The 26,739-nt window shown below is 43.9% G+C and overlaps 1 protein-coding gene across 1 annotated transcript; it reads right to left on the bottom strand.

Annotated features, from left to right (window-relative positions):
* Positions 1-2,691: 2,691 nt before the first annotated feature.
* SLC37A3 (solute carrier family 37 member 3) lies at positions 2,692-23,127 on the bottom strand. The gene is made up of 14 exons (XM_009288357.2): positions 22,955-23,127; positions 21,868-21,982; positions 19,254-19,346; positions 18,671-18,754; positions 17,308-17,453; positions 16,562-16,658; positions 15,361-15,445; positions 14,114-14,295; positions 11,416-11,557; positions 10,083-10,184; positions 8,092-8,139; positions 6,882-7,033; positions 5,069-5,134; positions 2,692-4,224 (listed from the first exon to the last, which is right to left on the bottom strand). Exons 1-14 carry the CDS (start codon positions 23,053-23,055, stop codon positions 4,132-4,134), a joined length of 1,506 nt encoding a protein of 501 aa, XP_009286632.1. The 5' UTR covers positions 23,056-23,127; the 3' UTR covers positions 2,692-4,131.
* Between the last annotated feature and the right edge of the window lie 3,612 nt (positions 23,128-26,739).

Genomic DNA, 26,739 nt, shown 5'->3' with positions numbered 1-26,739 from the left:
ATTCACAGCAATCACCCAAATTCTTCTTCTTTGCATTACTCTAAATATTCATCTAAGCAACTCTCATTTAAGAAAGGCTTTAATAGAACCAAGATGCTTTCATGGGCTTGTACATAACACACACCCCCCAGATCCAACCCCACAAAATGGTCTAAGAGCTTGTATTTACAGCCTTCAGAGAACAGTTTTCAGGCTGATAAGGCTTGACAAAGATGTAGGAAGGTGGGCATGCTGTGCCTTAGAAAACTTTTCCAATACAGAACCCAAAACATCCCCGTAGGCACTCTGAGTTAGAAAAGAAGGGGGGAGAAATTGCAAATAGGCTTGGCAGAGCACTTTGGCCACCGCCGGATAGAGGGCAAAATTACACAAGAGTAAGTGATCAGTGGTGTGTCTGAGACATTCCTGAACAGCTAGTGCTTTTACTGGCGAGAGCTGTGGGCCTATCTCGAAATAGATACTTTCTCCTTTTATCTCAGGGAGAAAGCAACAACCCTTAAAGCACACTGCTGCTTCTCCTCCCGCTTCCCTGCAGAAGGGAAAGCCGCTCTTCTGGGTTTGGCGAGGACAGGCAGCTCACACGCTCTCTAAGGCTGCCCGGCACTTAGAGCAGAAGCCCAGCTCTTCCCCCTTTGGAGAGCACTGTGATACTGCCACCGGGCAGACTTCCGTCCCATCGGGTTCCAGTCCCCTATGAAAACCAGGACGCAGGAGCATTGCTTGTAGGGCGTCTGTTGCAAGGACCTTCCTTGATACGGAAAAGCATTACGGGGCGGAGGCACACCTTTTCTTTCATAACCAGTTTGGTCAGACAGTCTGTCACATCCCAGGCTACAACCAAACGCCTAGAGATCGGTTCCTAATGCGCTTCCTTTGCACTCTGAAGTTAAGTAATTCCTACACTTCTGCTTGCCCAGACATTGGGCTCTGGAGAACGCAGTCACAGTGGCGGTGATGGGGACTGCTACTATCAGCATTTTCAAATAGATACTCAAGCAAAGCTCTACTCCTTAGAGTACCTCCAGAGTAGGCTAGAAAGTTCCTCATGAATAGAGAAAAAAAAAAGTGACAGAAAAGGGGTAAAAATACGAATTGTCACTTTTCTTGAGGAGTAGCATCATAGCACCACCAAACTACTTGGAGTTGAGGGACCGGAACGTGCAGGCATGGGGGTTTCTCCAGCAATCCGGTATTGTGCTCAACTCTGAATTTACGGTAAACTATAAAACACAAACACAATTACAAAGCTCCCCGCTGTGTCCATTTAAACACAGCTAAGCGTAGGTGTGGATTGGTGTTTAAAGAAACAAGCCACAGGAGAGAAGGCAGAGCAGGGCCAGCAGCCGCGTGGCACGTTTAATTTCAAGGGAAGAACACCTGACTTCTACATGCAGCTCAACAAACAAATAAATAAAACCAAGTATGTGTTCTGGCTTCTTCATTTCAGACCATTAATTACACTGTTATGGGCATCTCTGTTAGGGGACTCTCACAAAGCTTCTCGTGAGACTGATCAGGAAGAGTGCCAAACCGCAGCATGTGGGAACACGGTCCCCCTTTTAGGTTGGGATCAGGGTTTGGTTTCAGCACTAGTCAGGGCTCAGGTCTTCGCAGCAGCTGAGTGAAAAGCAGCTGTTAGACCTAGGCCTATAATGAGGAGGAAGAGAAGCACGCTCAGCAGAACCACATCGAGGAGAGTGGAATGAAGCACACGGAAGAATTACCCCAGATGAAGTCAAAGTAAATTTATTCATGTGAGATCAGTTTGGACACGATCAGAGTGAAAACCTTTCTCCACCTGAGCACCTTGAGGAAATACACAGAACCAAAAGTCCAGGACAACAACAACAAAACAATCCTGAAGTCATAGGCACGCCTCGCTAATTGAGGGTGGCCTCAAAGCACCGCCGCACACTTACATGCGAGCTGCTGGGCAGCTTGTGTTTGCAGCGCTCACAACACATCTGACACTTCTCAAGAGGGGACAGAACTGTTTACAGGAAACCATTTGTTACAGGGGCCTGCCTCTCCTCCCCCCGACCCCGGCGACGTCCCTTTCCCACCCCACCTTTCATCAGAAGCTTATCTAGCGCCCAGACAGCCGGCCAAAAAGCTCATCCAGGTTGGAATTTGAAACCACAGATTCTCAGACACCGTGGCTGGGGCAAACGGTGCCGCCATCAATTTTAGAGCTAAATTTTAGGGAATTTTGATTCTATTTGTACAGGGGCTAATGAGTAGCTTGGGATGTGAACACTAACCCCAGGGCATAATTCTGAGAACAGGATGATAGATTCTCAGTCTCCTGCTCTAATTATACAGGCAAAAATTGGAATGGGAATGAGAAGAGACAAGAACAGGATTCAGGTCCCCCATCAGTTTAACGGCATCGTTTTCCCAAGCACTGAAATTTTTCGAGGGTTAGCAAAAAATGCAAGAATCGCCTCCACCAAGAAAGAAAGAAAGAGACTCAAAAATGTATAAAATGGAGCAACTGAGTTTCACAGTAAGCAAAGCTGTGCACAGAGACGTCACTGCAGAAGCAACTATCACCAAGCAACCGTTCAATACAGTAAAACCGTAAGGCACTAATAATGTTCCACTTGTTACAATCAACACATGACTAAAAATTGACATTCATAAATTTAAAAAAAATAAAACCACTGTACATTTTAAAAAGGCAACTTTTCCCATTTAAAAAGTTTCAAATTTTCAGCTCCAGGAATTTTCCTGCCCCCCACCCCCATCCAGGCATTGCTGACTAGTTAGATTGAGTATTTGATCAGAAGTTCTGCTGGTTAACACATACCTATTACAATGAAACATCCCAAGGCATAAGCAGAAAACAATTTGTTAAGAAGTTACTCGATGATCCCATTACCATCACTAACAAATGTTAGAGGTGTCAGTCGGTCACCCTGCTTACCGCAGTACTGCAAAATACTCAAAATACCACCATGCTAAGTGCAGTCACATGTTTTTAGTGCTGACTTGCATCTACCTTTCTCTTCAAGGGACAACTCGAGCTTTAAAACGCTGGAGCTTGAGGTCCCCTGCGCAGCCGTAGGCAGAGGAGCATGGGGGAAGACAGCAGCACTTGCTCATTGATGCTATTCCATGAGTACGCTTCAGTCCCTGTCTGGAAGCCCATGTCCGAGAGCAGCCAGGTCCCTCCAATTCCTTTAATTCCATTCTGGTTCTCTTTGCTGGAGATGAGCAATTGCACAATGAGTATGAAATCAGTGACACCAGCTTCCTTCAGAGGGTCACCTGACAGTCCCATTTTGGTCAGTATTGATGAGAGTTCAAATAACAAAGCAGTAGTGAAAGTATTTATGTCCCATTACTGATCCCCAAAGCCATTCAAGGATCCTTTAGACACAGAGGATCTATTAAGGCTTATTCTCAGAGATCACAGTAAAGTATTGCACACTATTTGTCTGCTTAAATAGTTAAAAACTGAAGTCTCAGTTCCCAGAGATTATTACTATTATTAAAAAATGCTAAAAACAAATATGGAGGTAACTTCTCCATGTGAATCTACTGGAATATGAGACAGTTAATAGCTAGGGGTAGCAGAGGTCTGCCTGTGCAGAGATTTAGCAACAGCATTCGTTAAACAACTGGACAGCGCAAATTCCAAATAATTATTTTTGCCCTTTCTAAAAGCTAAAGTGATCATAAATTTAGACTACCCATGAAATGCACTGTATGATTCCACCGGCACAACACAGCATCAAAGTTCATTGCAAGACAGCCTCTCCACCGTCAGTTTTAAACAGCTGACCTTTGGTCAGGACATCCAGAAATAAATAAGAAAGGGTGTAGCAGTGAGACCACCCAACAGAAGACCCTAGTGCGACTGCTGACATGGAAGAGTCTGGTAGGCTGGGACAATCTGCCAGTCCCGTGGATTGTCTAGCTTAGGTCAGCAGCTCCAGGATGCGGGTGGTCTCAGGACGGGTATTTGGTACTTCACTATTGAGCTCACAAAGGCAGGTCAATCAAGCCTTGCAGAGCCATTTTGAATTAGTCCAAACCTGGAGGATGTAAGAAACAAGTCTCCCAGAGTTTTGATTAGCGTCCCAGCTGTCAGGTCCATAAAATAGTCCTTCCAGAGGCAAGCAGAAGTCACTCAGCCAGCATTCGCAGGCGCCGCTCATGCAGAAGCAATTTGATCTCCCTCACTATTAATGGTGAAATGAACAGGATTGTTGAACTCGTCTGTGAAAAGAAGCATATCCAGGACAATTAGCACAGAGCAACCATAGCTGCAGCCATCCTGCGCTCCAATCTGCATTCAAGGCCTCCCCAGAAAGATACAGGCTAAGAGAGGCAATGACAAAGTGGCACAGCAGATGGAAGGACTGAGCTTGCAGGAAAGCTCTACAATTTCAGCTGTCATGATCTTCTCTTCATAAAGAAGATGAGCTCTTCACCTCCTCAACGGCCTTCCTCCTGGCCACCTCTGCTGCTTACCTGTGGCCTTTTCCCTTGACAGCACAGATGCAAAGACAATTCCTGGCACTTCCAGCAGGGAAGAACAGGTGAACTGTACAGCATTCACCACTGTGGCAATGCTGAGGAGATCAGGGCCTGAATGGTCTTCTCCCCCAGTGGTATACCAGGGCAAGGCATTTTCATTTTAGTGTCAAGATCCTCATCACTCCTTCCACTAATCTTCAAGGGCTAACAAACAAGCAGCTTAACTTCAGCTCCCCGAAAATATTAGGAACTACGTATCATGGAGATGAAGGAGGAAAAAGTCCTGCCTTGGAAGTCAGTCAGGTGGTATGAGCTTTAGAAAATGCATACAAGTATTTTTGTGCCTCTGCCACAATCTCAGTTCCTATTGGCCAATGTGACTTTAAAGGATCTAAAATGAACCCAGCTGATTTAGACACCCTGAGGCAAAGGCACACCATAGTCCACTTTGAGAATGGCATCAGAGTTTGCAGCTGCTGCAGAAACAGATTGCATGTCTAAGTCACAATTTCCAGGTTCTCGCAAAAACTTTCTATTACAAATTGAACTTTGACAAAGAATTTTAAAAAAGGAGATTTCTTACCATTAGAATAAAGAAATAGAAAACCCACATCCATCCCAGGTTCTCCTGGATCAAAGACACTAGATACTAAAAAGAAAGGGGGGAAAAAAATTATTAAAATCAGGAAGATAAGCATAACTTTCAGGCATTACTCTTTCATTTTCTAGAATTTGTGGGCTGTTAGCGCTCCATACAGAGCTGATCACAAAACCTTCCAGCTGATCTTTTCCTGTCAGAAGAGATGACTCAGGACAGCAGCCTTCCTGTATAAAACCCACAGTCTCAGCAAAGCGGCAATACCATCCTGAAGCTTTACAGTAACTCATAGCAGCATAAAGACAGAACTGAACTACAGTTTCAAAGGGTGACAAATTGACTCCGCTGAATACAAGGTTTTTGCACAGAACGCTGGGACATAAGTGGATGTAAGTACTCTCAGAAGAACTAAAAGCTCTAGAATGGCTTATAAATTACACAGGACGCATTTTCGAGAGCTGTGCAGCCACTAACTACTTAACCCTTCATCGTAGGCAAGACACTTGAGACTACAGTCTGTTATGAACTGCATCCTAGTTCAACAGGACTACACAGGCTACAAAAGAAAATGTATTCCCTATTAGCAGATTTATATTCAGATGCTGTACAAGGGCCTCCCTTCTTCCCTACTGGGTATATTAGCACAAAACAGGATCTGAATTTCTAACATGTTCATTGTGCATTTGCTGTTATTCGCACACCCCCAGAATGACATCATGGTTGTCTCTGTTGAAATAAATGCCATCTTAGAATGGGAGGCAGGTGGAGTTTTTCAGAACTGAAGACCCAATTTTTATGATAACGTAAGTTTGAATGGTATGTGTGTGGGAAGACAGAAGCGCTGTAGACAATGCAAGAAGAACATTGAGTGTAACAGTGCACTTTAATATGTCCACAAAGCACTTGTAATTTTCCACGTTTATTGGAGCTAAGCAGCATCTTTCCTACGAAATACAGACTGAATGATTGTATTTATCAGGCAATCAATGGCAAGTACAAACCCTGATCCCTTTCCAGAAAAGAAATTTGTATGCCTTGCCTGCGTCCTTGGTATTTTACCAGCACTAGAGGATGCCTGGAACAGAACTGGTTTCAATCTTTCTACTAAATCCTCCCCTCCCCAAAGCACCGCTGTGTTCTTCCACATAGTTAACACTTGTATTTGAGAATAAAGAATGTCCCCAGTGGGCACACTGTCAGCGTCCTTTTCTGCAACAGTCTAGTCTTCAGACCTCTGGCAGCATACTGTAAGGACTATCAAAGCAAGTGGTGCTGGATTTACAAGGTGTAAAAGACATCCACAGATAAAAAGGGGAACCATAAATAAGAGCAAATTTTAAATTACTTTATAAACACTGTAACATTCATAATAGATATTCTAATTTTACTCAGTTATACAGGTAAACTTTTCTGTAAGCAAAGGTTTTGCTATTACATTTGAACAAAAACTTCAAAATATTTTATTTTCACTCTTTGTGAAGCTGACCTTTACTTGCTTTTTGGAGTTCAGGATATGAAAGTCTCTAAAATTCATTTGAATAATGAAAGTGCCATAACATTAGCACTATGAATACTTAGTTTAGTTCTTAATTACATTGCTTCCACTGGAAGCAAAACACACACATGTTCCCTTGGTTGTTTCTTAAATAAATAATTTTAAAACACACCCCCCCCCCCCCCCCCCCCCGTTTCTCTCTCTCTCCATGCAACTTTGGATTGAGGAATGAGCTAACATCTCTAACCACAACAGACTCTCTGCCTCCTTCCCCAGACCTCTATTTTCCTTTGCTAGCCTCACCTGGCCCACTGCAGCACCAATACTGCCAGTTCCATCCACAATTCCTGTGACTGTTGCCAGAGCCTCGCTGCTGCCTTTCACCAGATCCTGGCGCCCCAGGTCAGCAGAAATTGCAGAACTGATCATGTTAGAAGGGCCTCCGATGAAAAATCCTGGAAGTGCCAAGAAAACAGCCTTGGTGCAAAACAAGCATAAGGATAGATTCTCAACAGAACATCTTCAAAACAGATTTTTCTACCATGCAAAGCTCAGGAAAAGGATTAAGTCTAGGGATAGCGATCACGGACTAATTGTAGGTAGACGTGTACCCTCACAACTGAAGCATACGGTCATGGCACACCTTGTGTACCTGGAGTACGCACATAGAAACTGCCAACAAGCACATTTTCATCCAAGAGCAAAAAAAGAGGTAATTAGCTGTGGCACACTGTGCAAGAAGACTCAGGACACACCAGACTGAATACAGAAAGCTACTTTTGAACAGCACGTAGCTGTGGCACACTGTGCAAGAAGACTCAGGACACAGACTGAATACAGAAAGCTGCTTTTGAACAGCGTGCATATACAAACCCTCAACACGAAGCAGATTTAGACACATTTCTACTTTGGAGTAGTATACCCCTGTGCTACTGCCTCAGTCTCTAGGGACTGAGGATGTGAAGGAGATGGAAGGGGAGGGGGGGGGAATGCAACAGGACAGAGAGTTCTGAAGTAGGAGTGTTTGAAAAGAAAGGCTCTATTCATGCAGGCTAATCTTAATTCCATAACACAGCATAGTATGTCTGGTAGCACACAAAGCTTGTGACCTCTCACAGTACACAGGGCATTTGGGGTTCTGACAGACAAACACCCTCAAATTTGAGCGGCAGCTCATGACTTTGCCATATATACACTTCCTTGGATACCAGATCACCGCTAGGTATTTTGGCATAAATCCGTCCTCATCATACTGAGCGCCAAGGCAGACCCCTTTAGTTCCAAGCCATTATTCTATACAGTCTATATTCTATACCTCCCTCTGTAAAGCAGTTTTTCTACAGCTGTATTCCAACAGTAACAGAAATTGGACCCCAGCTTTTACTCTCTCTGCAAAGCCAGCAGAGATGGCAGCAGACACAAATACATTACCACCACCCGAGGCTGGTGTTACTGATTTTTCTGCAATGTATATATATGTCTACTAGCATAACAGTGGCATTTGATAAGATACCTGTAATTGCCATGATCACACCATTGATAGGTTTGCTGTTGGGAGAACCTGCAAGAGAAAGACCAGATGAGTGTAAATGAAACAAATGAACTTGAGAAAGCCACTTACTTAGGATCAGAAAGAAGCATGCAAACATCCAGTTTGAACTGCCTGTTCAATTAGCTACATAGTAACAACAATAATTTCTATTTGACTAGAGACTTCTACAGAGATTAGTCTTGCTGCAAAGGCATTTGGAGACTAAAGACCCAGAAGTTTCCCCGACAGCACTTTACAGTAGAAAAGTCACCTTTGACATTAAAATTTTGTGCCCTATTTCGATATCAGATTTGCCTGGCTCTGGGTTCCAGCCCTTGTTATGCCTCTTTCTGTGACACAGAGCTTGCATTTACCCTCCTTGAAAGTCCATTTGAATAGTAAGAGAATCCTCCCTCTGCCTCTCTGGGGAAGTTAGACTCAACTCAGTCTCTCCCACCATAAAGTATTCAGCACTTGAATCACCTTTCCACTCGTTCTGAATTTTCCAAAAACTTTTTTAAAATACCGAGATTAGATCTGGAGGTAGTAATCCAGTAACTGCCTAAACAATGCTACACAATAAAGTAAAAAATGCAAAACCCCATATCCTCACTCCTCCTTACAAAGCCATGCTTGGGTATCTACAGGTTCTGCTTGCCTTTCCAGGAACAGCATCATACTGTGTGCATGCAGCTGGTTTTCCACTAGTCTTTCAGTGCTTTTCAGACACCATTTTCTCTGATACCTCATCACTTCCAGGCATCACCTGAATTCCTTACTCACTGCTTCAACTTAGGGCCCACGCATGGTCAAGTTGCTATGCGTAAGGCAAGTTGCAGCCCACTGCACATATTCTCAGGCCATTATTACTCTTATGTTCAGCACCCTACGAGCATGAAAAGGTTTCCTGGTTCAGCTGATGGAAATTTAATTATCACACTGCAGTAACTTTGTATCGCCTGTCTGAGCCTTCTGTATCTGGCTGGACAGAGCTAAGCACAAGACACTTAGACCTCTGGCTGCTCTGCTATCTAGAACAAACTTCAAACTTCGTCAGCGATAATTTTATATTTGCTTCCAATTCACTTCTGAAAGTAGTAAGTTAGCACAAGAGCCTACAAAACTCCACCGAACTCCACCAAACCCAATCCTTGCTATTTAATGATTATACCTTATTGACCTTACTTTGAGACCATCTGACTAAGCCAGCATGCTTCTCAAAGGCACACTTTACTGTTCAGCTCTGGCAGCGATTTCTGTCCACACATCTCAAAGTGCTCTATAAAAGCTGGTCTATCGCCACCCCGTTTTGGAGGAAGACACAGAGAAGCAAAATGACATCGCAGTGAGTTAAAGCACTCTGGTACCACAGGACACCATGTCTGAAGACACAAAACTGTTACCCTTAGAAGAGCTTCATAGTTGTTTCATAGAAGTGAGATCTACCTGTCTCCTCCTACTCAGTTTTCCTGACAGACTCCTTTCAATAACCAATCACCGAGAACTATATCTATTATAAGAGAGGCAGAAACTGTTCAATTTCACTACTTACAGAAGCATAAATGGTGAAGTCTAAGAGCTTCTGCCTCTTTGTATATACTCCAGCACAGATCTGTCCCAGCTTCTCTTTCCTCTTACTATAGGGATGCACCTGAGATTTCCTGCTCTGCCAGTTATGGCGTTGATACAATGCCAATGCCAAAAATCTCACTGACACTGGAGAAGGATCAGTACCATAACTCACCAGTACAGGGGAATCCAGCCACTCAGCTAATTCTTTTCCAGCTCATTAACCAGAGAACAGATTTCTTTCTGTGCAGTGCCACACTTCAGGCAAAATAGACCAAAAGGCACCATCCTGATCCAGAAGCAGTTTCAAGACCAGAAAACATAATTAGAACAGGCTGTGCTCTGGTTCTCTCTAAGTAGTACCAAATGAACCTCTTATCACTGCACAGCAAAAGCATACTCACGGCTGTATCCAAAAAGAGAGCCTACAGCAAAGAGCAGGCTAATTGCTAGCACTGGAGCTCTCTTCTGTAGCACATCAGAAATCAAGCCCTGGATAGTCCCACCTGCAAAAAAAAAAATCATCATCAGGCTCAGGATGCTAACACCTTGAACAAAACTCATTTCACTGAGTGCAGTGGCCTCTTGCCTTCTCATCAATATGCATTCTCTCTAAAATCCTGAAAACTATGTCTCCTGCCCTTACTGCCCCAGACACAGAGACAACAGTAAACTTAAGTGGCTCAGACAGAGCAGGGAAAACTACTCATGATGCTTTCCCAGGAATTTATTACTTCTTTTTTTCTGGCATGCAACTAGCCAATGCTCCTGCTTTCCTTTTCCTTCCCCTATAGACCCATCACAGCTCTAGGATCACCGCAACTCTGGATGTAAGCAAGCTTAACATTGTGGCTGGTTTCTTTAACAGAAAGTGCAGGAGAAGGCAGTTCTTTTTCACAGGGAAAGCATTAGCACACAGGGGCCTCGCATTCCCTGCTGTCTCACCTACTTAGGGTAGGTGCAACTAATTGCAACAAATGCCGATAGCTGATAAAAATCACCTTATGTATCATTGCTACCTCTGTAGGAACTGCTCTGCTGGTAAGAACTAGAATGTTGAGAAAGCCTAACAGAAAAAGCCGCAGAGGCAAAAAAACCTGACCCTGAACAGACCAAAACAAGGATGTCTATTCTAGGAAAGCTAGCTGGACAAGGTAATAAAGCAAGAAACTGAGCACAGGAGAGTGGAAGTCTAAACACATATACAATATGTTCTTTATTCTGGAGGAACAGGGTGAGATTTTGCAGCCAGCAGAAACAAGTGCAATTACATTTTATTTCTGAACATAACACAGTTGTGCCTGCTCTGCTGAGATCTGCACTGGGTCTGTTCTTAAAAATACACGACAGAAGGGACAGTACAGAACCCAGTAAGTCCAGATCTAAACTCTCCCTCAAGGGTACCTGTCAGAAAGGAAGTAGCAAGCAGCAGGGACACCATTTTGTACACGGCACTTTTCAAGAAGTCCTAGTGAGTAAAGAAAAATGCCTGCTGGGGGTAATGTCCAAGAATAAGATAGTGCCCTTTAAATTATATGTAAACTCTATAGGAGGCTCACATACTCCGTGTTTTAGAAAAAAACAGCCAAGCAGCCACATACATAACTAGACTTTTCATATATTCAATAAACAGCTAGATCCCACTGAACATGACTGCTCTGAGCTGCATTTGCTGTCTTTCATTTTCAAATGCTAGCAGCACAACTGCAGGAAGATGTCATTCACTTGCTCACTCACCTATGATTCCTCCTACATCATACCAGATCGAGAGCTGGTCAGCTTCTGCTTCTTTCCATCCAAAGTTGTTGCTGAGGTAGAAGGGCAGCCAGAAGAAGAACGAGTAATTCACCAGTTTCAAGCAGGCATAGGCCAAAGAGTACTGGAACAAAGAGAGGGTCAGCAAGCAGTTAGCACTTGGGAAATGCAAACAGCGTTTCTGCTTCTTCTCATAAAGCTCTGTATCCAGCTAAAGTTTCAGGGGGAAGTGCTTTTGCATTTCACATAAGAAGGCAGCATTATGAAAGCTTAATGCTGAACATCAAAGGGAACCCACGAATACAAAAATCACTGTCAAGACGGCTATTTTCTTTTCACTGAATGCAAAGGGTTAAAACACTTCCAGTGTAATCTTGAGAGGAAGCGACACCAGACTTCAAAAAACGAAGGAAATTTAATTCACCTTCTGAAGAGAAGGGAGCCAACCACGTGACATCAAACAAGCTTGAGATTTAGTCATCTGTGCATCATGCTGAGAAAAGTTATGTGAAGTAGTTCCTCTGTGCTATCTTCTGCTGCTCAAAAGGCTCATCTGCTTACAGCACCAGAAGAGAAAGCTTCGTTCATAATCCCCAGGCAGGTATTCCAGGACACAAGATGAAAGGTTTGGCCAAAGCTAAGCACATGCTTCCAAACCCAACAGCTGAGACAACCTCCTGCTTTTGGTTGCTGGGCTCAAGCTCTCCTTAGCTAGCAGGAGATCTCCTTCTTTAGAGTTTTCACACGTGGGGCAAAGATTTGTTCTCTGGGATTGCTGGCCTAGCATGCAGAGGGACAAGGCACACTATTTCAGTAAGGCCTCCTGATAAACACTGACACGGCAGTTCAAGGAACCCATATTTAAAGAGGTAAACAAGGATGATGGCGTAAAAAACAACCTGTTAGAATCACAACTTTTGAGACTGTATGTATACATGTATGTACAAACTTGCCTTCAAATTTTGAAAAGCAGATCTTTTTATATATTAAACTCCACAAAATCATCTCTTCTGACTTTATATTGTTTTAATAGATACATCCTTTTTAGCTGTATTATTATTATTATGCTTTTTCACTCTTACAGGACACAAACTAATCTCCACCATAGATGTAAGACACGGGGATGTTTGGTAGAGTTCTCCTGCCTCTGGGTGTGAAAAGTGCACTGTACGAAACAGTATTTATTACAACATGCTTAGAAACTGTCTACCAGATTGTCTGAGTGATGAAACATTGAATTTCTAGAGGCTCAGGGGAAAGCTGTCTGTACTAAAACTCTTCCACCATATCGCTCAGCAGAAGAGAGGAACTACAGAAAAAATATGTCAAATAAAGTCTTTGTAGAATCTTGACAAGGCTTTGGAGGTTCTCTCGGTGTTTGGTCTCTCACTGATCTGACATAGTGTCCTGGTTTGGCTGAGCACTGATCTGACATCAGATAAAACTCACAGACTCAGAGGTGTTCATGTTGCTGGGTTAATGCACAGACCATGTCCTCAAAATCCCAAGTACAGAAACAGCAACATCAGTTCTATAGTACCTCCTTAGGTGCTGGCCAATGAAAAAAAGTCACACATCAACTGAGGCAGCCTCCACCACTAAGAAATTTTGCCTAAAGGTTCTTTGTACATCAGCCCATTCTTAGCACCACCAAAACTGAGCCATAGTTTATATGGCATTTAGCCATATTAGGAAAGAGCTCAAGATGGGTATGCTTTCTTTTGCCATCCCTCAACCAAGGTCTTAACAACAGAACTGTGGTTGTCCAGCACTCTGAACACTGACAATCCACCTATCCCTTCTAGATTTTGTGTTGCCTTAACCACAACAACTAACCACTTCACTCATTAAGGGTATCTGACAATACTGTCAATTCGGTAGTTCTGCTTCACGATCAAATCCAGACAGTTCATGTTGTATTACTGAGCCAGCCACCCTGCCCCCTTTCTTGTGCTGATTCTAGTATTCAGGGGGCACACAACCCACTGACGCAGAAAATTAACATTGTTTTTTAATGGCAGGTTAATTTTTCAGCTGAACCAAATCCATGAATTGGGCAATACCACTGATGCAGAAGTACAAGTTCTCACACAAGGGACAGGATGAGGCTATGTGGAAACTGCATCACCAGGCCTTGTTTCCAGTCATTTATAAAAAAACCTGCCTACTTTGCCACATGTTACATCATGCTGATTACTGCTTTTCAGGCCAGCTTTCTGCTTTAAGGCAACTAAAAAAAACCCCAAACCCCAATATCAGTGCCACAGAGTTCTGTGTGATGCTCAGCTAGCAGTGAGAATCCCACTCCTTAGGGCAGCGTAAGTACCTTACCAAGAAAGCATCCTACAGCCACCTTTGCTCGTGGCCTCCCCTCTAAATTCAGCAGCAAAAAGGGCAGGATCTCTGCTGCCCTTAGTTGGCTCATCACATGCACTAAACGAAGCAGGAGTCCGATGGGAAAAGCAACATGCAACCACACAGCCGGACAGTATTATAATCCATGCGCACAAGGATAAAAGTCCCAACCCCAAGGTTTTAACAGCATAAGAAGTCAGACGTCAACAACTACAACACATAGTCAACATATTAACAATGATGTCAACAAATGCTGACAACACAAAAAGTCAGCTTTACGTTTAACGACATAAGTCAGATCTCACTCAAGAATCTGTGTCCTCACCAGTACTACACCCGGAAGGCAACAAGCCTGGAAAAAGCCAATGGCCTTTGGCTGGTTGTCAGTGTCAGTTGCTTGAATAGAGTAATTCCGGTCATCATCATCTGCATCATCATTGCCCATTAAAGGTCTGTTGGCATCTTCCTCCACACTGCCGTCTTCATCTGCTCCAAGCTCAGGGAGGCCTAAGTTTTACAAGGGATATGCAACAGGAAAAACAGACCACAGCCTGTTCACCCTCTCCCCACTCTAGAGCTATGCTCGCTTCTTTTAAGCAATTCTCCCTTCTAGCAATTCCCTTGCTCTCCCATACCTCCATCCTCCTTTGGCTTAGAAACTCTTCTAGATGGTGTTCTGCAGTGTCACCAGTTTCTACCCTCTGTCTTCTAGCGCTCTTGAAAGTATTGTCTGATCCTGGCGTCGGCTTTGTCTGTTCTGAGTGTCTGGCCATTAGTTGGAAGACAACAAATTAGTGCATTTCCTCCCTTATTTAATGGTTGGGATCCTTGGACCTAGCTCCTGGGTACCACTTCCCTTGAGCGTGGAGGCTGAGTGTACCCGCAACTACTCAGACAGCTGCTGCCTGTTAATGCCTCCGCTGGAACAGAAACCCTAGGAACTGCACTGCGCTTTCTGGGCTGCTGAGTGCTCTTATGAGCACTCTTTATGGTAGCTTTAGTGCTACCAACTTTATAGCCTTTGCAGGCACCTGGGAAACCTCCTCCATGGCCTTGTCAAAGCCCAAAAGTTCTTTTGTTTTCCTGTTACACTTTGGCTTGCCTACCATCTTCTCAAAGAAGGACCATATCCAACCTCAGAGCTATTTAACCGGCTGCAGGAGACCAGCAGATTAAAAGTACTTTCCCTTCCCACTGCACAGTTAAGGCTTGCCATAGTTTTCTCCTATAATAGCCAGTTACCAGTTTGCCTACTGTTTCTTTAAAAAAACTGATTTTCCAGGTGAAGAAAAACTGACAATTAGGCACATCCTAATGTAGACGTTAGAGCCAGGCTGTTTTATTTTGCTTTTTAAAATATCCAGACCCTATACACATGATGCGCTGTGGCATTTAGTGTGATCTTGGCAAGTAAAGCATTTGCTCCATTAAACACACTAAAGCGCAACACCATTTTATTAGAGCCCCGAGGACAAGTGCTGTCAGAACGAGCAGTACTTTTAGTACTACATGGAAAGCTGCAGATCTGCTTTCCATGAAGAGACTGAAACGCCACAGCCCTCTTCTACTTACCCACTTCCTTCGGTGACGTCAGGAGCCCAAAGAAGACAATGACTCCTCCAGCAAACTGTACTGAGGCAGTCACCAAGAAAGCATACTGAAGATAAATAAATGATTATTTTTTTAAAACACTTTCAGTCACATAGGCTTCCCTGACTAAGGAGGGTTTCTTTACATTCCAACCTTGTCAGAGAGTAAACACAGCTACAACAACCCAGACTACATCCATAAAACTTGGAAACAAGTGATCTCTGCATCTCCTGAACAGACTTGGTTCTATCTAGGCTGAAAGACCACATTGAAACAAGCTGTTTTAGTGTACCGAGATGACAGCAGCAAGGAAGAAGCTCACCCAACACAACCACAGATCCAGCTATATTGGAAGGGACTGCTCAAAGATGGGTCAAACACCAAATTTGGACCAGGTTGCTCAGGGCTTTGTTCAATCAGGTCTTGAAATCCTCCAAAGACAGATCCTCCAGGCTTTGGCCCTTTGTTCCAATGTTTAACTAACTTCATAGTGAAATAGTTTTCCAAACATCCAGTTGGAACTGTCCCTGCTTCACTTTATACCCACTGCTTTTTAGCCCTCTCATCGTGCAACCCAGGAAAGAGTCTGGGTCTGATTTCTCAGCAATCTTCTCACAGGCTTTGGAAGGCTGCTATTTGGTACCCTAAGCCTCCTCATGTCCAGAGTGACAAGCTCAGCTCTGTTAGCCTGTCCTTATAGGTCACGCGCTGCAAGATGCGCTGGTTCACTTACATTCCCTGTATTCAATTGCCTGCCTGCCGCATTGCAGCAATGTAGCGCATGCCTGGCCTCTTCCCAGTTACAGAAGCTATGCCTCCATGCCTGTCAGAACCTCGCCACTATTCAGCAGCAGTGACTTCAGTTAAGTGAGAACCTGTGACGGATGACTCTGAAGAGCACTTTAAGCCACCCAAATCAGAAAAGGGTATACACTATGACACTAGGGCTCTTCAATAACATCAGTCCCATTTACAGAGAAGTCTCAGGCTCATTTCTCCCAACTTGGAAGGGTCAAGAAAGGAATACCCTTTCTATTCTGCCTACTGCTTACTACCACAGAATTCAGGAAGGTGAAACTGGACACTCTGAGCCTGTTATCTCTCAGAGACAGGATAAGAAACTAGTCTCTCACAACCCAATCAGACATGCAGTCCTAGCTAGAAGCCAGACAGCAATACCTACCTCATAGCCATATTTGAGAACACAGGAGGCAAGGAACGCCCCAAGGATATTTCCCACAGATGCACAGGCACTCCAGAGTCCAAACACAAACCCTCTCCTGCAGAAGGGGAAAAAATTTTGAAAAAGCAATGTGGAGAGAGGTGACGTTAGGAGCAAGACAAAGATATAACATTCGAGTAAACTTTAACTTTTGAATAACGTTACAGCATTCTCCCAGTCCACTTCAAAGAGACTCAAAGGTCACTTAAAACAAAACACAGAATAACTTGGGGGTACCAAATAGATAAGTGAGGAATGTTCTATCCTGAAACACCTGTGTTACAGCAGAGGTGAGCTGGCAGCAACAGGGTTACAAGCTATGGCTAGAGCTCATCTGCAATACCCCAAAGTGACAGAGTTGAACCTACAATGAGTCAGTTTCCATTTGGTCTCTTCAGTGGTAAGCAGACAGAAACAGGTTTTCCAGTGGCATGAAAATTCTAATTCAGCCACTCTGCACTACACGACTTTTGAAGTTTGAACCTGTGCCTTTAACACACACAACTGTGTTCACACCAAGCTGTTCTGTGGCTCCAGGGAAGAAAAAAAAAAAAAAAAGAAAAAAAAGAAAGAGATGATAGTAACAAGTAAGGCATAACATAACTTTAATTCTGACCTAACAGTTGGCCTCTTTGGTTTGAGACTTTCAGCTCAATCTGCTACTCAGCAGGTCAGATAAATGAGTCACTGAAGAAAACTCGACTTACCCAGCTTTTCCAAACCAATTGCCCATGACAGCTACCACACAGGGCCAACCAGTGGACTGCAGCAAGCCATTCACAACCCAGAGACAGCAGTAGAACCACTTGTTGTAGAAATGCAACCATTCTGTGAGTGTGCCAAAGAAGAATACCTAGAGAGGACAAAAAAAAAAAAGAAAACCACCAAACAAAAACAGAGAGGAAACCCTGAGGGTACTGCTGAAAGCCAGGCAGGAGTGGGGTCCTAAAAAAGAAATAACATTTCAGGGAGAAGGTCCCCTGCAGTGGCCAGGCCAGAGGCAAGCTTGGCATTGTTTAAGAAACAGCTCAGAGCTCATAGCACCCTCTGCTGAGCCACCACAGCACTGACTCCAGAGCCCAAACAACTCCAGAGACAAACGTGCTGTCATGGCATTTCCATTACAAAAAGACTTTTATAACTGTGCTGTTTATGAAGATAACAGGAGAGGAGAAGAGACAAATACTTTCAGTAACAACACTAAAAATACAGCAGCCTCTTGATCTGCTATTGTACTGACATCCGAATCCACAAGGCTCTATGCAAACACAAAACCCTCAGCAGTCATTTGTCTTAGCAAAATTTAACATAAATACTACAGCCAGGTCTCAAATTACTAAGAGCCCTAACCCAAACTAGCCAAAATAAACACACTTTGCAGCACACTGTGCTTGATGCATGTTTGTGGTCATATGTTTGCAGAACACAATAGGCCATAGTGGGGTTTGTAGCCGCTGGGTAAATCAAAAGTACTCCACACATTTTACCACTACTTTAATAACCAGAAAACCTCAATGAGATAAAACCGATTCACACTTATCTGCTTGAACCTGAAGAACCCTTTTCTTTTAAGTAGGCATTCTTTTTTGACACATGCCCTCCCAGAAATTACAAAATAAGTAAATGAATGCTTAGTATTGTTAGCATGTCCTTTAAAAAAGAGCGCAAAGATTGCATTTGGAAGCAAAAGCCTTGATGACAACGTATGTGGGCTGGGAGAACAGTTATAATGCAAAACAGTCCCAAAAAGTCCAAATACACCAATCTTGCACAAAAGCTGTTCATCAAGTCTCTAGACAGTGCCTCAAACTTAGGAATTTCCTTCTGACACAGTATCCATAAATAGGTATTTCAGGAAGAGGCGAGTCATCTAGCGTAGCTCTATGCTTTAGACAATGCAATAAGTGCATCCAGAACAAAGTTTTACACTCAGACTTTGAGACCACTGAGGTACAGCGACAGCTCATGGGCAGATTCACACAGAAACAGAGCCTCTTCTCCCCTAAAGCAAAACCCTATCCAGAAACCCTAAGAGAGATTTCTAAATCACACTAGTATGTTCTGACTTACCACCAGAGCAGAGGAACACATGCCAAAAGACAAAACCCAGCGTAAATTCAGGCGATCCCCAACTATGCCACTGACAAAGAGACCCTAAGAACAAAACACAGCATTAAATAAAGCCACAAGATTTGCATCTGTTATCTGCAAGAATTAAAATTATGTAGAAGGGTCACGCTGATCCAAACATTGTTGTTATACCAACTTACAGTTTGATTCTAACCACTTCTTCCGCCACCAAAGAAGCCCTGCTTATAGTTGTTCATTAAATTTCTTATTTTTAAAAAATTCAGCTGAGAACTCTGAGATATAGAACTAGCCCTTCCACCCAACTGGTGATAGGGGTGTGAGAAATTCTGAAGTGGTAGTATTTCTCTTGCATTTGTTAATAAGCATCTTCACATGGGTGACAGGCATGGGCAGAACTAACAGACATTGAAGGAAAAAAATTGGCTCCTGCACTACGCTTTTTAACTGCATTAGCGCTAGGCAAGTCCAAGAAGAAGATCCTGTTTATCCCCTCCAAATGTGGGCGTGATCATTCCAGTAAGATTCAACCAAAGCTTAGCAGCTTTGGGTTAGTTTTACTCACCATAGCATAGGAAAACAAAAAGATAGTGTCCAATGTCCCCAAGAAGAGAGTTGCTTCTTCTGCATTTGGAAATAAATGGCTGCTGTTCCAGACCTACAGAGAGAAAATTTTAACAGGTAAACAGGGGGAGGCATAGCTCATTCTACTCTTTTTCGATGGAAACCCCAACTCCAAGGCAGAACGGCATCTGGCCCCAGCAACCCCCCATTCCTCCAACACTTTAATTATCAAATCAAGAACAATTCTGGCATTATCTACTGCAGAAAATGTGCACTGCCACTTCGTTTCACTTCTAAAGGGCAAGCCAGCAAACCAGAAGTGAGGAAATGCTCGTTCCACCTGAATCAAGACAAATGACTGGCAAACCAAACCCTACTTCTAACAAGCATGCAACTGTTAGACAGCTTCTTACACAGAAACACTGATGAGCATCTTAATGAATAATACAATAAAGGCATATTCCGTTTTACGTGCAGTGTCTCTTCTGTACTTATCTTGCCGTCTTCACCAAATGAATAATTCCCTTAAAGTATTTGTGGCAGCAACCATAATAAGAAATGACAGGCCACAAACAGAAAAGAAAGAACACAAAAGGAACAAGGGGAAGAAATAGACTGGTTGGAAACTATTTACAATGAACTCCAGTCACTAATGTTATTTTTTGTGCTTACCCTGAGTTTCATTTTACTTTCAATATGATCAAAAAAAGGGAAAAAAGACTCAATTGTCCCCACACTAAGATTAGTGACATCAGCTGAAAATAGCAAGCTTTGAGGATGACTTGAAGAATGAATAAAATCAATCAGGACGGTTTTCTTCCCTCCATTAGAAAACAAACAAACAAACCCAATCCAAACCTGACCTATGGATGTGCCTAACTCAAATATCATCAGTTTAGTTTGATTCTACCTCTCCAGGAGAACATCCTGTACAGACAACACTAATTACACATCCACTTAGTTTAAAAGATGTAACATTGGTAAGGCCTACTGATACAGCTTCTGCTTAAGTCTTATGTGTCCAAGAAAACTAATAAATCCCTTGAAAAATACTTTTTGCCACTTGAGGCCACCAATACCTACTTACACCAGTAGCTTTCGACTTTTAAACAGATATCCCTGGGGGTCCACAGGCTATTAAGAGTCTTAGCAAGATAAGAGAATCAAATCTTTTGTTGTTAGGCTTAAACTCATTAAACAACCTCCGCAGAACTCACAAATCTATAAAGGCTGAAAAGTATAGAAGGGCAACTTAGATCTAATAAAATCATACTAGGGCCTACTCACAAAACAACTGCAAAACATTTTGTTATACTTTAAAAAATATTTTTAAGTATAAAAATAAAGAACAACTGTAGTTAAAAAGATATACCAAAGTTCAAAACCGATAGCACGTGACTTCTGTGTTCGTGTCCTTAATCTGTTCTATCAATTTCCCAAAACACACTTTACTGTTCACTGACATAACCTAAATTAATACCAAAAGGACCACTTTGACCATTTTTCGTGATCAGGCACATATACCTCAACATCCAGCAAACACTAAATCATCTGTATTAAAAAAAAAAATCAAAACAGCTTCCAAAATATACTAGTTGTTTGAATGTCAGTTAAGGCACTAAATATAAACACCTGTAGTTCATTTTAGCATCCCTGAGATGCTCACTCCTTTTTGCCATACTATAAAATCCTGAACATATTACAGGCCCAATTTACTGTTTTCACTTATCACAAAAAGTCAGCATTTATCATCCCTCAGTCAAACGTTCAAATAACCGATGATTTCTAATGCAGACAACACCCAAGCAACTGACTTGGAACTCCCTGCTCTAATAGATCTCATGGCCTGCGACCAAGCTGTTAACGCAAGATTTCTTCCACTTCTCAAAAGCATTGGGACAAGCCACTGCTAAAAACAAACATGCCCCTAAAAGGACTATGGGTAGGAGCCAGGAGGTAGTTCTTGCATTCCCATTTGTGAGGTGCAAGCAGCATGCAGCTTCCTCTTCTGCAAGCAAACGCTGCCAAAACTCCCACCGCTTTCACTGAAGCTAGGATTTTACAGACAAGGGGTATTGGATGTTCAGCATTTTTGGAAATCAGACCTTTTAGATGCAAGACAAAGTCATTCTTCAGTATCAATTCAGAATAGCAGCTAGCACTTTCAGATAGCTTTCTTCTCTCCTACTTTGGCTATCCTTTTAACAGGGCGGCAGCAGCTACACCGCCACAAAGCCACAGCCAGGATTTTAGAGAGATCTCTGGAAGCATATTAACTGCTCTCGTTTATTGCCTCCAACACTTCAGAGGTAGGGTCCCTCTTTCCTCCTCCTCCCCCACCTCCACGCTGCTGGCTACTACAGAGACTCTCCTGGGGTTCCCATTTCCACTGGAACACTGAAACTTCTTGAGAAGTTTCTCTCTGGGGACGACCAGGAAAGATTTCACCATCACCTGATGATCCAGAAAACTACAATTCAGGCACCTGAAGTTCTCGCTCTCATTCTGAGAAGTGTCCCTGATGAACACTTAAAGGGGCCTCTTTAGCACCACAAGCTCAGCATACTGGAAGTTACCCATCTTTCTTTGCACTTGCCTATCCCTTGTGTCCTTACCTCATATGGCCGGAGCTCAGGGGCCGTGCTGTTTAGGCAGGAGGGAGTCCATTGGCTGGAAATGCTGACTTTGACATTACTGAATGTCTTTCTGGAAGCATGGAGCAGGGAATAACTGCCAGAAAACACATAAGCACAAGTTGACCAAATCTTCTCTGGAGGTCAAGTGGGAAAGGATGGGACTCAGAATACAGATACATGCTGTCTAAGCAGGCAGCATAGCAGAGGACTGGCAGTTTTAGAGATAGTAGTCAGCAGCAGGAACCCCCAAATTATGGGTAGACACACTGATTTTAGCAAGCAGTTGTGAAATAGGGTCTTGACTGGAAAGGACCTCCTCTTTTGTTTTCAAAAGAGGAGGTGACTGTGCAACAACAATTAGGTACCTCAGGAAAAAAGAAAAAAACACCAATAAAGAGAAAAGAGAAGGCACTCATCTGGCTAACCACCATTACAAGTGCTCTTCCAGAGACAGATTAGGTATCAGTGGCAGTATTGCTGTGAAGACCAAAGGATATCAGCGAGGCAAAGTTTGTAAGGAGAGGCAGTACGGTATTCCAGCTGTTGTCAACTGGTGTAACAGACAAGTTTTCAACAAACAAATCTAGTGGACCTTCAGATCTGATGCAGTGACCTCTCTGTTCTAAAGGCCTGTCCACACTCTGCAAACAGCACTTTTGGGAGAGAAGAGGACCCCAGAAGCAACAACAGCATGTTCCATCAGTCAGAACAGGCATTAGAGTTCCGAGCATCAGGGTTTGCTTCCTTCCTCGTTTCAGCTAGTTCCTCCCCACAACCACCCACATTCACCCTTCCGCAACAGACTGCTGCCGGCTTGGCACAGTCAGCCTCACCTTTGGTGCAAGCCCTGTTTGTGTTTGGATTCCCCAGGGGCGTAGCACACTTAGCTCCACCACTGCACAATTCCCAAACTGGTTGGTACTACTAGCTTTTAAGTTTGTTTTCAAGCTCACAACCAAAGGTTAAGACTATTTCCCTACCTTCATTCTCCTTCTTTGGACATGCCCTCACCTCCCCAAATTCAGTGAGATGAACACTTCTCTGTGCAGAGATACACTCAACCTACCTGAAGAAGGTCAGCAGGAACACAACAATATGATGGTGGGTGCAATGGGACACAAGGCCTCTGTTTGCAGGCTGCCTCCATAAGCTTCCAGGCAAAGCCATCCTCCTGGCAGCCCTACCCCTGCTGCTGCCCTTGGCCACAAAGGCTGGATGGTGCTTAGGTCATTCTTCTCACTTAAACAGAAGAAGGTGGGAAGGGAGGAAAAAAGAAAACACATTTGAATTAAAACGCATGTATAAAATACAGCTGTGTTCCCCAAACAGCTGGAATTCAGCAGGAACAACAACTCTCTTCCCAATTTGTTTCACATGGCTACCCTTCTGATCACCTGTATGTTCTTTGACACTTCTACGCCCAGAAATGTCTTTTTACTCCCATTCGCCCAGTACCCCCGTGGTTATCCTCCAATGCACTTCTTTTTTGTTCCCCTCCTAGCAGATGCCTCTTCAGTGCCCATCACCAAAGGAGTTCCCCCAGGATCTACCAACTTCCAGTGTTCCCATGTTAAAGACCATTCTGCACATTTTACATACATGGTGCACCACAGAGTGGTCATAAATAAACTAACTTTCCTCTGCTACCTGGCCGGTGAATAAGTCAAGAGAGCAGCATTTGGTTACTGGTGGGGAATGGTTTTGGATCTAACTGCCTCTTTAAGATGTTGTTGAAAGTATATACCCAAGAGTGGGCTTGCAGAGCTGGAAAAAGGAAACTAACCGTGAGGACAGTGCTGAAATCCAACAGCTAGACTCCCTGCCTATTCATTCTCAAGCCCTACATTATAGCTTCATCTGTCACTAACTCATTAGTACAGCACGTGGCAAGTCATACTTTCCTGTCCCTACCTGTAGGGCATGGGTGACATCTGCCTAAACTTCTAGATACCAGATATTATCAGTACTGAGGAAAGGATATGATAGACACGCAGTTTCTTAGTGCTGGCTCATGCCACACTACTCCACTCCCTCAGCTGTGCTGGCGTGGCTGAGGGGCCGTTTCTGCAAACGGAGTCTGGGAAACGATCCCGCTGGGCAGCGAGGTGGTGGATCTCTCTCCACACCTCCCTTTTGTTTTCTTGGCAGAGATCTTTTCAGCCATATTTCCCTGCAGAGCTCACAAAGCAGCTACACAAACACTTGCGCCCGTGCAACAGAGACAGCAGTGCAGAGAAAGATACGCTGTATACTGACATCGCTGCTGAAGGCAGAACTTGATTCTGTTCATGCTAGCTGGCTTAGGACGCTAGACAAATCGGTTGGTGGGAGCTGCGCCTTCAAGAGACATTCAAACACCATGCACATTCTGAATGCTGAGGAGAGGTAAAATAACCCACCATCCCTGTTCCCCCAAAGTATCAGAGCTGAACTAAGATGGAACATAATGCCTTTGTGTTCTTTCATACCCACACGTGCTTTTTGTAATGATTTGTAAATCTGACATAAGACTTTTCAATTTTAGTTTTATAACCTCACTTGGAGAAATTAGCAGTCATTGCCCAGACTCCCTCTTATCCAAATTTCTGCTGCTGAAAAGCCTGTATTTTCACAGAGATTTCTGCTCTTCCTTCTAATAACTTTTAAAGGTTTCATCAAGACAACTTTCACTGTAAGAAGTCTTCCTTTCCCGTTCTCTCAATGATGATGCATGCCTGACTGACAGATGCCAGCTACTACTGGATACATTAACCATGACAGAAACCAAGGCCACATCTGACCTCCAAAACAGAGTACAGCATAGACATCCTCTGAGTAATAGGGACCCAGCTATTACACCTTTGAGACACTGGAGTAACATTTATCCTACACCACACTTGAACACCTCCATTCTCATCCAGGACAAATGCAGCAAGTCTATACAAGATCTGGGACCGTCTGCATCTACACAGCCCAGGTGCAGCTGAGCCACAGTCCCATTCCTCCAGCTAGGAGGGCCCGCCCAGGTGCAGCAGCACCTTTAGTAGGGACATGCTTCCAGGCTGCTTGGGTTCATGCAGAGGGAAAAAAATCACCTGCAGAAGGAGCTGTGGCAAGGCAAGGCTAAGCCTGGAAGGGGTATCTTCACAAGTAGTCTTGAAACTACATCCATCTAAGGTCCCAGACCATTTCTCAACAATTAATGAAAACTCAGCACCCACACAAGTATCACACAGCATTACTCCCTTGCAGGCAGCAGTAAAACTGCTCAGGGCAGTCCCCAACACAAGCTGCACGAAGAAGAGAAAGGAACCCAAGGCACTCCAATTTCCCAGCACCATGGTCCTTACAGTCCTGTGAACCACGCAGTCTGTTGGTCAAACACAAGAGCTTGTTCTCCTTCCCTGCCTCTCCGTCCCCTCCCACCAAGCAACAGCAGATAACAGAGTTCTCCCAAGGAAAGCAAAACACTGACTGTTGTGCAACGCTGCGGGAAAAGTTCCTTCCTCGGGTAATCAGTTCGCTGCCTGAAGCACGAGATTTACTACTCGCTTCATGTCAACACATGCAAATATAGATCTTATTTGTCCAAGATACCGAGTCTTTTTAAAGCTAAGACCTGGTTGTGACCTTAAAGTCACCTATTTTTTTTAATAGCATTTACTATTGAAATTATCTATTCCTCAGAGCTTTTCAATCTCAGCTAGGTCTCTAGAAGATGACCTTCTGGCACAGGACGACACTTTTCACTTATTTACAGTGTAGAGATGACTACGAAAGATTTTGTTTTCCCTTTTTTTCTGTTTTCATCCTGTCCTTTTTATATTCAGAACTGGCATTCTCCCTAGGCTAGAAGAGTATGCAACTAGGAGTTCATCCATACAAATTAGTCTTCGAATTATTCCGAGAATGCCACATTAAATTTGTAGTGGAGGAGGAGCAAAAACTAGGAGGCAGGCTAAACCACAGAACTCAAGGCAGTGAAGCACAAGCCTTTCAGAAAGGAAGAGAACTGCTTTTAGAGTCTTAGACTGCCTTGTCTGCTTGTTTAGCACTATTTGCCTTCAGCTAACCGATATTTTGAATAAGCTTTTGTTAAGCTTTCCACATTCTCCCTTATCCCTTCACTTAAGGTCAAAATAAGACGCCTTAAGGTCAAAATAAACTTCCTTAATACCACCCTGCCGTCCTCCAAAGCCGGCAGGAAAGACCAGAATTAACATTCCTGGGACTTCCAAAGTGCAAAACAAATAAACGAAATTGTTTATCTAACCGATATTTTGAATAAGCTTTTGTTAAGCTTTCCACATTCTCCCTTATCCCTTCACTTAAGGTCAAAATAAGACGCCTTAAGGTCAAAATAAACTTCCTTAATACCACCCTGCCGTCCTCCAAAGCCGGCAGGAAAGACCAGAATTAACATTCCTGGGACTTCCAAAGTGCAAAACAAATAAACGAAATTGTTTTTAAAGAAACCCACACGCTCTTTTATGCCACCTTTCCAAACAGACAGAAGAGGCACAAACCCAAGCCCACACGGGGCCCTTCGCAGCCACCACAAGCGGACTGCCTGACACCCGAGAGCTCCAGCTGGATGCTCTTTGGGAGGAAAAGGGACTCCTCCAAGCACCAAGTCGATCCGAGCACGGTCACGCCCGCTGCGGAGACGACACGCCGACGGGCCGACCCACCCCCTCCCGGTAACCCAGCTCCAGCGGAAGAGACCTGGGCCGAGCAGGCCAGCCCGGGCCGGCCCGGCGCACAGGCCGCGCTCCCGCCGGCGGGCACGGCTCACCTGAAGCCGGCTGCGGCGCCGGCTCCACACGCTGCCCCCCCCCGCTGCGCGGCCCCGCTCCGCCGGGGCGGGCCCGG

Source organism: Aptenodytes forsteri, unplaced genomic scaffold, assembly GCF_000699145.1.
Source record: "Aptenodytes forsteri isolate BGI_AS27 unplaced genomic scaffold, ASM69914v1 Scaffold56, whole genome shotgun sequence".
NCBI classification, from domain to species: domain Eukaryota; kingdom Metazoa; phylum Chordata; class Aves; order Sphenisciformes; family Spheniscidae; genus Aptenodytes; species Aptenodytes forsteri.
This window is presented reverse-complemented; position numbering and strand designations above follow the sequence as displayed.

What these genes read in the sequence shown, in the direction of transcription:
- SLC37A3 (XM_009288357.2), bottom strand. Translation starts at nt 23,055, where the DNA reads ATGGCTTTGCCTGGAAGCTTATGGAGGCAGCCTGCAAACAGAGGCCTT. An exon ending in CTGAGCTCCGGCCATATGAG is followed by an intron (nt 19,347 to 21,867) that starts GTAAGGACACAA and finishes TTCTCTCTGTAG; the next exon opens with GTCTGGAACAGCAGCCATTT. An exon ending in TTGGTGCTGCAGTGGGCCAG is followed by an intron (nt 5,135 to 6,881) that starts GTGAGGCTAGCA and finishes CTTTCTTTTTAG; the next exon opens with TATCTAGTGTCTTTGATCCA.